The 18814-nt window shown below is 46.1% G+C and overlaps 1 protein-coding gene across 1 annotated transcript; it reads right to left on the reverse strand.

The window, feature by feature from the left end:
• Positions 1–4661: 4661 nt before the first annotated feature.
• Positions 4662–8903, reverse strand: LOC149342132 (uncharacterized). The gene is made up of 3 exons (XM_089546756.1): positions 8892–8903; positions 7039–7209; positions 4662–6026 (listed from the first exon to the last, which is right to left on the reverse strand). The coding sequence occupies exons 1-3, from the start codon at positions 8901–8903 to the stop codon at positions 5574–5576; spliced, it is 636 nt and encodes a 211-aa protein (XP_089402882.1). The 3' UTR covers positions 4662–5573.
• Between the last annotated feature and the right edge of the window lie 9911 nt (positions 8904–18814).

The raw sequence follows: 18814 nt of genomic DNA on the forward strand, positions 1-18814 counted from the left end.
TCGACCTTTAGAGCGCGTTACGCAAGTAAAATTCTTAGGCGTACAATTCCACTAAAATCTCCGCTGGACACCACATATTAAGCGCGTGAAGCGCGCCATAGCATAATGCATTGGAATGCTCAACAGGCTTCGCCAATTTCTACCGCTCCGGCTAAGGCGCCAGCTTTATTTCAGTGCAGTTCATTCAAGGTTGCGCTATTGTTTGCTTATCTGGGGAGTCACTGGAAAAGCAAATCTTGAAAGCCTTTTTTTTTATTGCAAAAGAAATCTATTCGCTTTATTGAAAATTTATCAAGATATGACTCCACATCTTCCTACTTCAGCAAAAACCAAATACCTCCTATACAAACATTATATTATGAGCGACTGTCTCAGGTGGCATTCTTGAAACTCATAGCCAATCGTCAACAATTTTTTTTAAATACACGACCGATCAAACACGATATGAGTTCAGGCGCACAAATATACAGAAACCAAGAAACACAACAAACTATGGTAGGCAGTCTTTAAACTGGCAAATCCCAAACCTTTTGATCTCCCATCCCGAGTTAATTGATATTATGGAGAAATCTACCTCTGTCCTTCCTTTTCGTAAGCGGGCGAAAATTTATTTTCAGGAAAAAGCACTATAATTTTTTTTTCTACTTACATCTTTCTATTGATCGCACATTTGTTTTATACCCCTGTCACACTAACAAATTTAATGTCATTCGAATCGAATGACATTAGCACCTAATGTCATTAATCGACTGCTACACGGGAACATGTAATGTCATTAGGTTCGAATGACATTCGCCATCGAATGAGTTAGGGGAACTCATTCGCATTCGATCTCGAAGCGAATGCGTACTCTGGACACCAGATACGCAGCACGAACAAGCGACGCGAAAAAAATAATGTGCACACTGCCAAACTTAGAAAGTTCATTTATTTAGTTGTGCTAAAAAAAGTTCATGTTTATGTGAATCTGTTCACACTAGAGTCTGTCGTGGATAGCTGTTACTCTCGGTCTCAGCAGCCTACAGCAGCGGCCGAGCGTGAAGCAGCGTCTTTCTCGCGACCGTCGGTCATTTTGGGATGCGTGATTCTTGTTGGGTGGCGTGCCATGTTCGTTAAAGGGCAACTCCGGCGATTTTTCGATGTGCATCAATTGAAATGAAATTTTAAGTCTGAATTTTTTATGATAGCCTGATACCTAATGTAAAATTTCGCACCTGAAACCGGCGTAGTTTTTCCGCAAGCGAATTTTGAAGACAAGCGCTCCTCGACGCGAGCGGCACCCACTGGTCGAGCAACTTCTACAGGCCACCCTGTTCTGTGACGTCACTGGCGGTGCGGCGTGTCAAGCTGGTTGGGCGCGTGCTGGCGCTGGCAGTGCAGGGGAAAACTGAAAATTGGTTTTGGGGAAAGTAAATATGACGCAGTAATGGACACCCGAAACGCGACGTAAGGTAGGAGTGAAAGAAGAAAGGAAGAAAGAGGTCCGTAGTGAAGCTCTCCGGAATTATTTCGACCACCTGTGCAATTTCACGCCATCTCAACGTGCCTGATGTGATGTGTACGGCAGAGTGATGGGTCACGGCAACTTCTGTTGTGCTGTGGGGTGCACAAATTCTTGATCTGTGACAACGGGCATGATCTAGCGTAGGTTTCCTAGCGATAAGAACCTTCGCGACAAGCGTGTGAGAGCTGTCCGCCGTGTAAACTGGTCTCCGAGGAAGCATTCCCGCTTGTGCTCGGAATATTTCGCGCCAAATAGCTATGAAGACAGCGTGTACTTCAAAGACAGCTTTGGACTCGCTAAGGCTTCGTTCAAGTGGCGCTTGAAGGCATATTCTGTGCCAACGTTATTCTAGTACAACCGTATATCGCAGCGGCCAGCTGAACGAAGCGCGGCCGTCAAGAAGAAGCGGTATGTTGGATTGTAGAACTGTAGCTGGCGTGAACTCACTTCCAAAAGCTCGCCGTCCTGATAAAGCTTCGCAGAGAGGACTGTTGGTGATGCATGCCCCTGTAAGGACGTTGTGCACCGCGACAACGTTCCGGCAGCAGATTCTTTCATCAGGCTGGGTCGGCCGGCACTGGTCACACGAACAGCTGCCGGCGGGAGCATCTCATTAACTTTTGTTCTGACGACTCTGTCACAAATGCATGCACGAGAAATGACTCAAGTAATCACTTCTCCGAGTTCAGACCGTCTCCGTGCTGCAGGTGACGCGGCCTGTAGTGTGACTCGGCTGGCTCGCGCGGCGGTGGATCATACCTGAAAGGCGACTCGTCCAGTCCAAAATCGTCGAATGAGTCGTCTTATAAAGACTCGCTGGTCTCGGAAAAGCTGTCCTTCGCGCTTTCAGTCATGTCGACAGCGCGGCTCAGGGTAGCTGTGATATCTTCGGGGACGTCAAAGCGCGGCGAACCCGCTCGTGACGTCACAGTCAATACCGCACGAAGGCACCTCCCCGGTTTCGGTTTAGCGGTTTCGGTTTCGAGTTTTGCGTTTTTTGCTGTTTAAAAATTATTTTACGTTTGCTTTTGAAAACCTTGTATCGTACACATTACAGGAGATTCTTAGGAACACAAAACAGCCATTAACTTAAAATGGCTGAAAAATCGCCGGAGTTGCCCTTTAAGCTCGAAGGTACTTAAAGGCGTAACTGAGCAGTTCACCTTTTGGAAGTCATTTCCAAGCTCCGCGCGTGTCCGCGCGCCGCAATGTCAGCCATTTTGTTTGTTTACATTTATCGGATTTGTGGTTGGCTTTGTACTTGGCTTGGCTTTTGATGGCTAAAGTGGTGCAGATTGGCCGCAAATAATATGTTAAGCTTGTAATACGGCACACAAACGTTCTCACCCGCTTTTCAAACACTGCACAACAATTTCAAACATATTTTATGCGCGCTGATGTGTTCAGTTGGACTATTTTTTTTTCACTGATCGTCGGTGCCATCATTTTCGAATCACATTATTTTTTTGGTTGGTTGGTTTGGTTTATGGGGTTTAACGTCCCAAAGCGACTGAGGCTATGAGAGACGCCTATTTTTTTTTTTCCGTGTAGCACCGAAAGAGACCGAATGGCATTCGATGCATCGAATGCCATTAGGTTCGAATGATATTAAATTTGCTAGTGTGACAGGGGTATTATTTTTTATGTACACAGTTAGTTTCTATACATATGTATGATCTGTATCTGCTCTTGCACTTCTCTGTTTTGTGTTCTTTTTCTTCTTTCTTTTGTTTTTCTGATTATACTATTAGTTTCCATACATATTTTGGATCTATGCTCTTGCACTGCCCTTTCCTGTGATTTTTTTAGGCATGTTTGCTGCTTAAAGGGACACTGAAAAGAAATTGAAGTTGGCTTGTATCGACAGAATACCAGCTCCTGATTACAAAAACGCCACTCATACTGACAACAAAGCTATTGTAACGTAGAAAAGAGCAAGAACCAAAATACAGGTATCGCCGCCACAGGCCAAACTCGCAAGTACAAGCGTGATGACGTCATAGGACAAACAAAGCAGTGTTGCTAGAACCAAAGCAACTCTAGGACCCGAGAAGCCAAAAATCACTGAGGCGCAGACAAGGCATGCGCAAATCTCCTTGACGTCGACAGATGGCACCACGTGCCCGGCAGCTAGGCACGCGCCTGAAGCATCGGGACCAATCAGCGCCTGCTCACCGGTGTTAGGCGAGCTCCCGCTATTCCGCTAGCGGTAACAATTAAGGTACACGGTATGCTAAAGGTGTCTATTTGCAAGAACTTCTTTGACGACTTCGAGAACGAGATCCATCGTAACGCTGGCAAAACGCCAGTGCAAACGTAAACGAAGCGACTGTAGCGACGGCCGCAATAGCCGATAGATACCTTCAACGTGCGGCCGGCGGTAGCTTTCTTTTCGGCTGCTGCTAGGCCGCACTGCTGGCAGCCAGAAATCACGGAGTCTGCGTTACGTCACGATCACGTCATGTTTCACGTCACTTAGTCCTGTGTCGTCATAGGAGAATCCCAAGTTTGAATCAGAGTGGCGGGAAAAACTTTTTCAACTTCAAATCTAAATTTCTTAGAAATAAACGCATCTTTCGCTGCCGGCCAAGTGGCAACAAAGCCATGACATGCCGAAGTATCGGATTTTGCTACAAAAAAATATTAATAGTGCTCTCCTCACTGTCCCTTTAATAAGAATATAATGAATGTTTATACTAGGAAGTTGTGTTGTACAAACATTTACAGTGGGATCATTATATTGTTTATGTATGTGTATGTATGTGCCCCTTGCTGTTGTGTTCGAGTGGTGCTTAGGGCCCAGTCAGGCGGATTGATTTTCGCCTTTTGCCCTCTGCACCAAGGCACTGTGTGGTCTAAATTTTCTTGAATAAGAATAAAGCGCAGCAAGGTAAAAAAGAACTGGCATTGCTGCTGCTGTGTGTGGATTCAGTTCGTAAATACAAAGCGTACCCAAAATTGAAGCCGAGGTGCTAACCCATTCCCCTCCGCATTAATTTCATTCATCGCCGCGATTTTTTTTTTTTTTACGATTTCCTGCGGTGGCTACTAGGTTTAGGCCCGGAGCACAATGCGCGTACGCAAAAAACGGACTTTGCTGTGACAGTAGGCAGAGTCGAGCACGTTAAGTCGCCAAGCGCAGTCAACAAAAACAATGAGCAGTCTGGTAAGTTTATTATGAACTTTGAATACGATCCAAGTATAATAAGCGATACATTATCGGGCACAGCTCAACGTCGTCCAAATGTCGTGTCCTTAGCGCATGAACTCATCTTCAGAGGCCTAAAATCACAACCAAAGTTCACTTCGACACCCGCATCCGACAGCAAAGCGCTGTAGTGATGCGCAGTGCGAGCGAAGGTATAATAGCCATCGCACCCTCTTTGAAGGCCACTAAAAATTAGAGGCCTTCGTTGTTCTTCGGAAAGGAAATAGGAGAAGTAAACAGCTACAGCAGAAAAGAATAACTCACATTGCACATCCACACTCTCAATGACTTGCTTCGGTACCGCTTTGCGTCTACTCGGCTACAGGTCGGTATACAGCGTAGGTCGGTACACAGCGCACCCATATGATCGGTATAGTGAGAAAGAATCGCACACCAGGCTTTCCTGATATAATCATGAATGAGACTCCAAAAACTGAGCTTAGAGCATTCTCGGAAACGTAGGTATACATAAAGACACAGTATACTCTGTGTTCGAGCACATGCGAACATCCTAGCGTAAATACATCACTAAGATATGCCTACTCCGAAATTGGTCTCAATGATAATCGCTCCTCTAGCTCACTAATAATTTTTGAATATTTTAATAACAAGAAATGCAGTGCAAGATAAGCCCAGACTTCACAGGCATCATTTCCGCGCTAGTGTCAGCTTGGTGAACACTCCAAGAGCCATCTTCTACGCTTGTGCATGCTATAACCAGCGATTCTTTCCACACTCGTGTTGCAGGTGGGAAAGCAGTGCAGTTTAATGACCATCACAATCTCGTCCCAAAGCATTCCGATGTCCGAGTCGTCTCCGTCGAACCACGCAAGCCAGACCGCAGTTCGTCACATCCCCTCCTTATAAATACTTGGGCCCGTAAGCGAGCGGGCGCGCCGGTGCGGCGACCAGCGGCGCCGCGTACTTGGGTGGCGCCGCGTAGACCGCAGCTGGGAAAGCCGGCTTGGCGTACGCCGCGTACGGCGCCGGCGCCACTGGCACGGCGGCTGCTGCCACGGGCACGGCGGCCTTGTACGGGGCCGGGGCGGCCACCGGAGCGGCCTGCAGCGGGGCGGCGTTGTAGAGAGCGCCCGCGGTCTGACCGTGAGCGGTGCCGGGCTCGTTGGTGTCGATGGCGGCGCGGAATCCGGCGGCGTCTGCGACGTACTGGACGTGGCGGTAGATGCCCTTGGCGTCGACATAGCCGTACGAGCCCGTGCGCACGTTGTTGACGTCGCTAGACTCCTGGCGCTGGACGCGGGTGCCGAACTCGTCGGCCGAGTTGTAGCCGAACGAGTAGGACTGGGCCGTCACCTGCGGGCGATCGACAAGCGATCAAGGAAGATCTTCGGCCCGATCCCGAAATGGAGAGGAATAACGGAGTTTCCTCTCGGATTGTGAACAGCGTGCAGTAAAGAATGGCGCTGTCAGTAATGATTCGTTTGCTCAGAAAAAAAAAAAGAGTTACATGACTGATAGCTGAGGTAGCTAACAGAGCGACAGCTATTTCAGGTTTACTGTAGAACAGGACCGTCTATATAGGAGGACAGAGGGGTACATCCCATGCAAACGCACTCGCAAAAAATACGCACGCGACAGGAAAGCCGATAAAAGATAACGAATACTTGCAAAAGACAAAAACTTGGCACAAGACGCGTTACTCGTGCTATCTAAAGACACCAAAATGTATAAGTAAATTGACTTGTTACAACCAGAAATGCAGCTGTAAAGGCGGACTGCTAAGAGAGAACAATAAAAAATGCCTGTAATATCGGCGCCATGGCAGGAGAACAGCCGTCAAGACAGAAACCTTCTCATGACTTTCCTCTATGGTTATTAAGAGCCCGCACAGTTTTTCGGGAACGCCACTTCCCCTTTCGGCAACGTGACTATCGGATTACGCATTACCATTCGATATTCGTTCTAACCTGTTCTTCAGCTTATAACTACCACCCCATGCCTTAACCAGGCATGGCACATTTCTCTTCCCAGTATTCGTGAAGGAAACCCTGACGCCTAGGAAATTATCCTGTGCAAAGAGGAGCAACGCTTTGGTCGGCCTCTTGCGTTTGCGCGGTGTCTAAATAATTCCGAGCTATTGACAAGACAACCTAAAGTCGGACGAGCGTGTGAGGGCGCATGTAACTATAGGCGGTTTGCACTTGATATGACACGGGCATCATGAATGTGCACCACTCTAGAACCAAGCTTCCTTGCTGCAAAGGCAATCACAGCAGGCAGATTTTTGCCGCTCTCCCGATTCTCCAAGATGGTGCCCACTGTGACGTCACTGCGAGCCTTGTATATAGGGCACCGTCCGACTCACTGGTACGGCTGCTGCGACCGGAGCGAGAGGAGCGACGACTGCTTTGACGGGGGCAGGAGCCAGAACACGGGGTGGTGCCAGGACGGGCGCCGCCGCGTAGTACGGTGCTGGAGCGGGATGCAGGGCTCCCGCAGAGGCGGCGCCGGCCAGGCATAGCACCACGAAAGCGGCCTGCGATCCGACGGAGAGCAGAGATCCAGAATCCGGCGACGGCAAGTTGACAGAGTGGACTCGCTTCCCACTTGTGCGAAAGCACTTGACTAGTTCACTCCCGTACAAGGTGACACCGTACGGCCAGTTCTGCCAACTACTTACCCAGTAGCCACATGTAGAGGGCGTCTGTACACACACATTCACTGCCACGTCGGTGTTATCCAGACATTAACACTTCTTCTTGGGCGAGTTGATGCATACTTGATTTGAAGAAAATAGCGCCAGAGCATGGAAACCTTGTCTCGTCCTTGTCTTTTCGTGGTTTGCATGCTCTGGCGCTATTTTCTTCAAATCAAGTTATCCAGACACATCACCCGTATCGTTTGCTGCTCTTTCACAAATATATCTTGCCACTACGCACGCTGACGCGCTTCCATATCATCGCTATACAGTCTTGGTTTGTACACGTGATTTTTAGACGTGATTTGTACGGAATAATAGACAAAGAGATGAATTGTGGGTTTTTCCAAGTGATCTTCAACCGCATAGGTGATGGTGCGTCTGCGCTGGGGATTTCACTTTCGCTTCTGTAGCCAAGTGCAGGCTGCAATATGTGAATCTGAGGACTGCAGCAACAACCACGAAAGAAAAGGCCCTATACTTCACTTCACAAAGCGTTACAATTGCAGTCTTTTTCTCTTTTTGTTTTCGTTGTTCTAAGTGATCGTGCTCTTAATACCCGCGTTTAAAAACTTCTTTTAAGTTATTGGGGTGGCGTTTCAAGAAAGCAACGCCTCGATACGCAGTTTTATGCAACAATAACGAAGAAAATAAGGCTAAGCGAAGATTACTAAACGAGCAGCTGCGTAAAAACATTTCAAGCTGAACTCGGCTTGAAATATTATCTCACGACATGTAGGTGTTTGTTAGGATTTCAGGGAAAGGCGAATACCACCAGAGTACCCAGTTATCGATGCACCATTTAAAAATTCCTTTTTCGGGTTTTCCTGAATGAACCCCGACTGTAGTCATCTGGATTACCTCCTTCTCAAAAAGCTTCTATACTACGTTTGGAGAACCATACTGAAACCACTATGACAGGACGCTGCAAACGTTTCGTAGACAGGTAATGCCTCCTAAACTTCATTGCTCGAATCCTTTCGTTCTACTTTGTCTCTATAAAAACTAAAAGACTAGATAAACCCACAAGGTAAAGCACTACTCCAGGTTCCAATAATTAGCTATATCTCCACGCTCGAGCCAACGACCAAGGCTAACTAACAAGTCATCGCCTTCTGCCTTTAGGAGTACATTGCGAACAGTTTTTGAGAGCGGGTATGAAGAATGGTTGATATTATCGCTTTCAAACCAATGACAAGCCACTGCAGTCACGGTTGTTGATGCTTAGTCCACTGCTATTTCCCATTTCTATGCGCTGCCAGATCATAATACTCACCACGTCAATTACACCCGTTGTGCGTAAACGTCCCCAAGCACCCAGCGTAGACCCCTCGCAAGCTTCTGTCTCAACCGCAGAGCCAGCATTTCCGATCCAGCTATTCGATTAGGAAAATTACAGTATAAGTGGCGCTTGTCTCGATCCAATGAAAGAGTGCCCAGTTCTTTCACCACAGCTCGACGTAGGGCTCCTGATCTCGACGACACCCAAGTAGCGCTGGCTCGCTGAAGCCGTCACTTACCTCGGCGAACATGATTTCGGTGGTATTCCTCGTGCACCTCGCTTTCACAAAGCTGTGAGGTGTCATCGCGTGCCACTTTCTTATATAGAGATTTCCCTCGCAGTGGGCGCCGCGTTTTCACTCTCGCTTGGCACCCGAAAAAAATTAACGAAAACGACCCATTTCACCGCGAACCGGGTCAGGGCGAAATTTGGGCATACGAGACACACAGGACGGGTAGCGCACGAGCCAGGCCCCGAGGGAGTCTTCATGCGCGACGGCGCAAGACAGGCAGCCACCGCCATCTGCATTTTAAAGCGCCGCATTCAGCGGCGACGCGAGGTGAGAAGCGACGGTTAAAAAAAAGAAAAATGAAAATGCGGGCATAGCAAGGCAGCAAAGTGCCCGCATTTGTCATCGGGACGAGGAGAAAACGGCCGGAGTTGCACCCAGTGCGAACCGATTCTTGGTTGTTTCTGAATGTCGAACACGGACCCGCAGAGTGATAGTTCGTGTTTGGGCCTTCGAGCTTTACCTGGATCCATTTAAGAGTTTTGTGAGTTTTCAAGAGTTTTGAGATAAAGAAGTCGCTACTGCACTTTCATTCCCTGAAAAATGGTGCTTTCGGGCGAGTTTAAAGCACAAACGTTGGCACAAGGTGAGAAAATAAAAAACGAAAATAAAAATCTCAATATTCTCATAATTTGGATGGTTAGTTCAGCACGGGCCTAGGTGGAAGGGGTGCTCATTTCTGACATATCAAAGCAACACTGATGACATGATCGTAGCTAGGAGTCCACAATGACTAACTCCTGGCATTCATTCCAGCTTTTGGACTTTATTACGTCATGGAACAACATTTTCGGTTAAAAGTAGCTAACATACCATTCACTGGGAACTGTCTACGCAAGAAAAATGTACAATATCCTTTACTAATTTGAAAACGTGCGCTGTAAGAAAATCACAAAAAACAGATTCGCTAACTATATTTCTTTTATTGACAAGAAATATGCGGAAATGTTGGAGCCTCATAGTCATTTCCTTGGGTTCAAGTCTTGCATCTATGTCCTCGGACTTACGGCGAAAGATAATTGAAGCTCTGAACCTGTTCTAGAAAGTCTTGGAGTGATTGCCTGCTTTCGATACGTGAATGATGGATTACTTCCGGTTATTCTTCCTTGCTAAACAGGCCGGAAAGGTGGACACTAAATCAATCACACAGACCTTCCAAGTTCCAATGCGTCTTTGTTGAGCTGGAATTTACATATGAACTGCCCGATGGGTTAACAGCCGGGTTACTTGATCAAACGCATATTCCTGCATTTTCAAGGCTACTGAAAATTTCTCCAAACACATGATGCAAAAACCGCCCTGACGCAGAAGTTGCCAGTATCAAGGAAAGCAGGTTTGCGGATGTCGCATTGGCTTCGGTTGCAGAAAAGGCGATAAGAGAACAATCATAAAGAAAAATCCGGAAAAGAAAGAAACTTATAAGAAAAATATGCGGCGTACTGTACTTCCGTACATTCACAAAGCACCACACGGCCTAAAGGAGATTGCGAGCAGCCACGTCATCCCATTCGTCTTTTCTGCCCCAAAGAAGCTCGCGGGTCTTTGCCTTAAAGTCAACAAGAAAACAGAGTAACGCACCTCACGTTGCGGGATCGCACACGAGATAAGATTAGTTGAGTACTACAGACAAGTGGTTCACAATGTGCCCAAAAAAATGTGGTTAGAGATGTAAACGGCTAACTGAAAGACGCATAACCAGTAGTAATAAAACACTCCAACGTGTGCGATCAGATCACGCATCCCGGAAACCTGGCTGCCCGTGGTTACCATTATAAAGAATGCGAAAATTGCACCACCTTCCTAGGTCATGCTAAACCAAAAAGAGAAAGAGCGATCACCGAGGCCCACAAGATCACAAGCGCTCGAAAAAAGAATTATCAGCCCTGCATCACTCGCTCTCGAAGATAGCGAAATTGAATGGTTGGGGTAGAGGGCGTGATTGAATGCGGAATAGTAATGAGTGGTTCTATATTTTGTCGAATTCTCTTCATTTGTCATCTAACCACACCTCGCGGTTTCTGTGTTTCTTTACAAAAGGGTCATACCACGAGCAATAAAAATGGTTAAAGGTACTGGCTATGTTTGTCTGCCTTCCCTTGTGCGTGCCTTTATTTCAATTATATTTCAGGCGCAGTTTGTACTCAATAAGTCACCAAGTAGCCCCCTTTATTGCACTGTTGACCATAAAACGTAACCGTTTCCTTCATTTCTGCAGGAGGGGCTTTCCTAGGATGACCTCTGCCGAAAAAGTGAAGAAATTAGAACTGTTTTTAAGATGATAGTTTTCCTAAACTGACAAACTCGGCAGCTAATTTTGATGCGAATATCGTTTTTCACACTCAAGTTACAATATTGAAACTACGATAAGGTGTTAATAGCATAAGGATACAGCCGGCATGAAAACTTGATCAAATCAGAATCATGTTTCTTCAGAAATATATTCTCTCTTTTTGCAGAGAGAGAATATGAATCTGCCTGTGCATTTTGTCTCCTTTCGTTACAACGAGCAGTCAGTGCTATCGCCTAGTGTAGAAGTTATGCACATCTGTAACACAAAGAGAAAAACTTGTCCGAAAAATCTGCAAGAACGCAAACGTGTTGCAAGCTGCCTGTTTAAGTTATTGAAATATATTTCTGATCATAGTCTGAGCGACTGAAAAACGATTATCAAGCTCAATCGATGCCGTCTAATCCCTGGAGGATATATTAGTATCGACCTTTTAATTCCCACCCAGCTACGTACTTTAATTTTACGAGCGAAATGAAATAATTGCGTTGACTTCATCCTTTTATCCCCAACGATAGGAACACACCACTAGGCTCGAGCGTTTCGAATATACACCTGAGTGACCATTTTCTGATACTTTTGTCACTTGGCTGTGAAGGGTTATATTTCTAACCTGTACAGAATCGTTCTAGCAGGTACCAAAAATTCTCATTATCGCATTCTACAGCAGCTTTTGTAGATGCATATTCATCAGCGGAATAGGAAACAGTGATGTGCCGCGAAAGCGCCAGCGTGGCATTAGAAATGTTTATTGAGTTTAAAATCTGGAAAAAGCAAAGCAGTCACGCAAAGAGCGTATAATCAGGGTCCAATATTAAGAGGAATCCCCCAAGTGGAGAAAATCTTTAATAAGGTGGTAATTATCTATTAGCATCCACCCAAGGGCAGTTAAACGACAACAAAAAGAAGCTATAAACTTCATCGGAAACTTCGTACTTTAAGAAGGATTCGCCCTGATGCTGGAAATTTTCTTCAACCGTGGAATAGCATTGAGTGTTTAAAAGCCATAAAGGATAAAAATCTGTTTGCGCTTTCCGTCAAAGACGGTGAAGGCCTAAAAATATTTAACACGCACGCAAATAAAACAAATGACCTGTGGCGCAAAAGCAAGGTAGGTTACTTTGAAAACCTTCCCTGCACCGACACAGTAAATAAGAGAGGTGCACTCTGGAAGCGATAAATGCTTTGATAAATCTCAGTTGAGGCACGATACCCTCCGGTCAGCAATAACAATCTGCAGAAGAACTGTGATGGGTGAGAAGATAGCCACAGCTTTCAAAAATTATTTTGCCCGCATTGCTAACAGCATTCAAGACCCTTTTTCTATGAGCCGATTTAAACATATATAGTACGCGACACAGTGTATGCCTTCTGATCAGCAGTATTTACGGCAGATTTGAGAGCTATATATCAGTCTCTAGATAACAGAAAAGCCTCTTATATTAAAAGATTAGAAACAGATTTAGTTAAATCCCATCTTAACGCATCTGATTATTTCGGTCGTTTTTCTCAAGCGTGGAACCCGAAAAGGTAAAAGTTGCTACACTTTCATTTCAATTCAAGCGCGGAGGTTACCAGAATTTCTTCGCCAACTACCGGCCAATATCAAGCCTCCTTATTTTTTTTCCAAGGTAACTGATAGGCTACTTATTAAATAATGAGTACCTTTTTAAGCAAGCATAGCATTGTTACCCCTTTCACTTTGATTTCCCTAAAAACCGCTCCACACAGAGCGCGCTACTTCTGCAAATCGAATTAATTTTGGAAGCATTTGATCGCAAGAAACTCTTACTGGCAATATTTATTAATTATTCAAAGGCATTTGAGCTTATCAACCACGCAACTCACTCTGAAAAACTTGAAGCCTGCTGTTTTCGTGGCAGTTTCTTTATCCTCTTCCAATGTCACCTATGTAATCGCCAGCCGCAGGTCAAGATTAATTATTTTAAAGCTTAATTTACAGCCGTCAAGAGCGGTGTTTTACAGGGCAACATCTGGAACCTTTATTATTTATCATTGCACTAATGAAATAATTAACGTTAATCCAACCATACACTTCACAATTTATGATGGCGATACAGTTTCTCTCTACCTGGCCGATCTTTACCTAAATTCGAAATTAAAGAAAATAGCCTAGATGCATTACACCTCAAGCATATTGATCATCAAACTATTCAAGAATAACGCCGCAATCGTAACAAGATCGCATGAACTGACATAATGTTGAGCTTAATTGGTTTTGTTTGGTTTGGTTTATGGGATTTAACATCCCAAAGTGACTCACGCTATGAGAGACGCCGTTGTGAATGGCTCCGGAAATTTCGACCACCTGGGGTTCTATAACGTGCACTGACATCGCACAGTACACGGGCCTCTAGAATTACTCCAACACCGAAATCCCGACCACCGAACACCGAAGAGCCTTCTGATCACTTTAGATTGGAGTGTATCCTGGAGTTAGCATATTGGCTCCATTCCTTCAAATTATCAGGCACCGTTGGCTTGATGGCACGACTATCCTTTCTGTTATCTGGGAACATCAAATGGGTGACTGACAACATAAAATGGATAATCCATAATCCTTCTTGACAAAGTTATTGCTTCTGAATTTGGTGCACTACGGCGAATACTAACGTAGACATTCTTCTAAAGGTACCAAAAAAAAAAAGGAATGCGTACAATGCCAATGTTACTTTTGATGTCCATACACGACCGGTCTTTGAACTTGTACAAGTTTTACCAGAACAGCCATTAACGATGCGCAAATAAAAAAACCTTGCCTAACTATCTTCAGGAACTAAACTTCAGAACACATGAAACATTAACCTCTCGGCAGTAGCACACACTCTCACCAAATATGAAAGACGAATGTTAAAATCCAAGTTAGCAACCGCTCTTGATTTTCGTAATAGCTTTTTAGTATAAGGCTTTTGGAACATTTTACTGTATTAAAACAATATGACTAATCTTTAGAGTGCACATAAAAAAAAAAGGAAATAGGCTACTCTCATGCTGTCTACTTCCCCTCTGTTCGTGTGCTTTTTGTGCCCTGGAAAGATGAGTCACAGTGTGACAAACCACCAGCTAGCCCAGCTGTCTATGCTTAGAGATGTTTTATTTTTGGCCTTACTTTTCATGTCCTTGTAGTTCATCACTACGTGTGTAGTAGCATGCAGGATTTGTCATGCCTCGAGATGGCTTCTTGCTTGCATCCTCAGCATTTCACTTGTATGGCCTTCAAATTTATCACTAAAACTTCGTGCATCCAGCCCTGTTGTTTCATAAAGAGCTAGCAATGAGCTACGCGTGTCTGGCGTCCCGATCGCCCTTAGAACGCAACGCTTCGATCCCGCCATCTATCGCAAACGGAGCGACATATATAGCAAGGGCAGGAAAGGGAGGAGGCGCCGGGGTAAGGAGGAAGTTACTCTTTCGTTGTGCGACGGCAGGCGCCGCTGTACTAGGCGCGGGGGAGCGCCGGTGTCATGTGCTCATTAATGCGCGCCAAATTGTGTCATACCGAAGAAAGCTAAAAGTAAAGCTGCTATGCGAACACTTCTCGCAGCTTACTGTTGCCTACTGAATATTGCCGGTGGCAAAACTGCGCCGGCTATGAACCGAGGACCAGAAGACCCCGCTGGCGCTAGTGTGGGTGGATAGTAAAGGAATACAAATACAAAGCAGTAGGAGTTTTCAGGGGAGGAATCTCATGGAAACACGCACTGTTAGAGCGGTTTTAGAGGTCTCACGGGTATATTGTGGACGGAGACCTACATTTTTCCTACGGTTCTCCTGGAAGAAGCCATATTTTTGTTATTGGCTGCCGCGGTGGCTCAGTGGTTATGGTGCTCGGCTGCTGACACGAAAGACGCGGGTTCGATCCCGGCCGCGGCGATTGAATTTCTATGGAGGAGAAATTCTAGAGGCCCGTGTACTGTGCGATGTCAGTGCACGTTAAAGAACCCCAGGTGGTCGAAATTTCCGGAGCCCTCCAATACGACGTCTCTCATAGCCTTAGTCGCTTTGGGACGTTAAACCCCATAAACCAAACCAAACCATATTTTTGTTGTTTGCTTGTTGCGGGGATCAGTGACTATGGAGTTGGGTTTCTCGTGGGTGCGATCGCAGCCGTAGCGGCCGCATTAAGCTTGCAGTAAAATGCAGAAATATCCGTTTGCTCGTATTTCGGCGCAATTTAAGAATAACTTATGGTGGTCCAAACCATTCTGGCATCCTCGATTACGCCGTGGATCATAGTCCAGGCGTTCCTTTTTGCACACAGATGTCAACTGGGCGCGCTTCTCTTTACTTGTCACTTTTGACATCAAAGCGACTACGCTACAGCAGTACGATAGCGTTGATCGGCCTTGTCTTTTCCACAAGACAAGAGCATTTGAAGAACAGCAGAAGCAACTCCTCATGTGTTGAAGAGCACAAAGTCAAGGTAAAAAACCAACACGACGCCTGCGTCTTCCTTCTTCCCTGTCCTGTGATAGTGCAGTTTTAATAACAGAGATGTCCAACCAGCATCAGCAACTTCTTACCATTTTCCTGCTTCCTGCGTTAGCATTCAAGTGTCAAAAGAGACAACTCAGGAAACTTGGCGCTTCTGAGGTAAACAAAAATTCCATACCAACTTAACCTGCTAAGACGGTGAATGTGATGCAGACGCCTCAGCTCCCGCTAAGCAGTCGAGTAGGACAACTTTCCTCAAAGAACCTCCTGGAAAAGAGAACACAAGGTGGTATCACGACAAAGCAAAAAACCAGCCTGAAAGGTGTACTCAGTTTCGTTTGTGTGCAGTGTCTGACGCACCCATGTTGCACGGCATTGGAAAATATCCCATACATTTCCCTTTCTTCTACTTGCCTTCAATACGCTTTCACTTGAAAACGGTTGCGCCTCGCCGAACACCTTTGTCTGCTAAACGTCGATGCACTACAGCGATCGAACGCACATGGTAAGCGAGTCATATTCCCTTGCTTCGGCTCACTTCGCAGACCGTAATCACCGGCTTTCGAACGGCGTGCTTCGGTAGCATGCCGTGTTCGTTATTATTTATTTCGTGAGACCACCGACCACTGCAAGAACAACGCGCCGTTCGATACTCAAAGCCAGCACAGAGCTCCACAGCGAGGGCAGGTCTCGTGATCTGACACGCCCATTACAGGCCTCGAGATTGCATCTGCATATAATCCATGTTGTTGTACAACACCAGACACGTGAGTGTACCGCTAGTGTAATGATTGCAAAGGAACATTTTCCTTACTTCTTTAAGGCCCCCTTGAAATGATGAAGCGTACATGCCCCCCCCCCCCCCCCCCCAAGAAAAAAACCAAAAAAAAACAAACAAACATGTTCTTCTCTTAGTCAGTCGTGCATAACAAGGATCTTGCTAAGAAGGCTCATAAGTTGCAGTTATCAGCCCTTAGTTATACTCCTCACGTTAAACAATGTGTTCAGGGACTGAGGCTGGGGGTTTCACACGATGACGCATGCCTGGCACTAGCTCAAGACCGTGCTTTTCTCTCTTAGTTCTCCTCCAATAGGACCTATTGTTTCGGTCGGTCTTAAACGGTAACAGCCTTCTTGGGGCGTCACGCAATACTAATGGTACATAGAATAGTATTCACGTCGTCAGGAAACAGATTCAGTAAACAGAGCTTCATTTCTGGCGATGTTTATTTCTTGTTTGGTTTATTTGCAACTCTGCCAAGTGGCATAAGGAGGTACAGAGGAGTGTGCCGACGTTTAAACGAATGAGTGCAGCCTTGCTTGGCGCAGGAACTGCAAGGCGACCTTGTGATGACGGTCGTCGTGTACATATGAGGAGCACCAGCTTGGCCGGTCAGGTTGTAGGCGTGTGGTGTAGAGGACGGAGTTTTGTGGCCGCTACCTTGTCGGGGAAGGACACTCCCAAAGTGCGAGAGTCCGACGTGGTGCTCGGGGGCATGGCATATGCAAGGGAGATCATCTACGAGGATTATCTTGGGGCGAATTTCATTCTGTCATTACAAAGTCGTTACAGAAGCTCGCTGCAGGAAATAAACATGCAGGAATGTCATTAATCGAAACTATGTATTTTATTTTTCACTCTGTACAGGTTAAAACAAAACTGGTGACGTACACACCTGACGGACTCTGAACGACACCACGAGTGGTGACGTTTTCTTTTTACTACTATAGCAACGCATGCGCCAATCCGCAAAATGCCGGTGTCGATGTGTGATACCAACTGAGTGAAGACACGCCACTCCAGAAGGGCCGCCCTCCATGCATCTCCCCACACCTCTTCACCTTATAGAAGCGCGCCACCTATATCCGCCTTTCGTAAGCCTACAGCAACCGCAAGACCATGAAATGAACCTACCATCCAATCTGACAACCACCTCGAGAGGCCACCGAACTCCACCCTTCAAAAGCAGCACCCATTTCTCCACTCCAGAGATCTAAGCCCACCAGAAAGCCCAGGCAGTAAAGACGCCGAAATCAAATTCGAAGACGCATGGGAAGGCGACCAGTGTAAGCGAAAAGCAAAATATTCTTCTGGAGCTGCTTCGCCGCATAAGTTCTTAACAGCCTTTCTTTATTGAGTATCGCTACGGCGGTGGACTTGCTGTAATATTCGTTAGGATGATCGTGTCAGTAAGCAGCAACCGCATACACATCATCCTCAATGAGGCATTCTTTCAAGGCTTAAATTAATTCAAAATATTTTTCTTGTCTATGAAGGTAACATCTGCTCTCCGTCTCCAATCTTCTAGTTACGCACTCACAATCCCACTCTCTCAGCATTATAGGGTCGCCACTGGTTAGAGAACGCTACACAGTTGTAGTTGCAGCACTACGTACCTGGCAATAATAATGCGGTATCTTTCTGTTCCCCTTCAAAACATCAATTGACAGGCGCGTGGTTGTAAATATCCCCTCCCCCATAATATTCTCTTTCTAGTCCTATGCAGCCACCTTCTTAGTATTGAATCTAGATGGCGCAACGGGATGCGTTCGGGAGCGTCAGAAGGGAGAATGAAAATAAAGGAAGAAGCGAGGAAGGCGACCGACGGTATAATCGCGAGAACAAGCTCCGGCCCCTCCGCCCTTCGCGGTGACGGCCGGCGGAGAAAAACCGGAACGCATCTCTCGCCCAGCCTGCCTTGACGTCACACTGCTGTCGGGGTCGGCGGCGTGAGCGACGGTATCGCGGAAAGACGAAAACCAGCCCTGAGGGCGCCTTGTCAGGAAGAGTAGCATCTTGATTCGCAGCTGCGCAAATTCTGGCTCTTCTAGCTGATTTGGGTGCATCAGGTGTGAATGCGAGCTGACATACGTGCAAGGAGCTTTGCAAAGATGAGAAACAGATCGTGAGCCGATCCTTCCACTTTGGTTATCAAGAGTAGTGAGCGAGCAAAAATGGCCATTGGTGCAAATTCTCGGAGCAAGGCAGCTGATACTCCAGCCATAGAATAGCCTAACCGAACCCATTTCCGTGAAATGCAAAACCTGAAAGACTTCTTCCCAAAGCAGACTTTCTAGTTTCAGTTACTATCAGCAGCAGTGTCCAGACGGCATGACGCATGAGCTAGAC

The sequence above is a fragment of the Amblyomma mixtum genome, chromosome 5, assembly GCF_055824585.1.
Source record: "Amblyomma mixtum isolate Tamu chromosome 5, ASM5582458v1, whole genome shotgun sequence".
In the NCBI taxonomy this organism is placed as follows: domain Eukaryota; kingdom Metazoa; phylum Arthropoda; class Arachnida; order Ixodida; family Ixodidae; genus Amblyomma; species Amblyomma mixtum.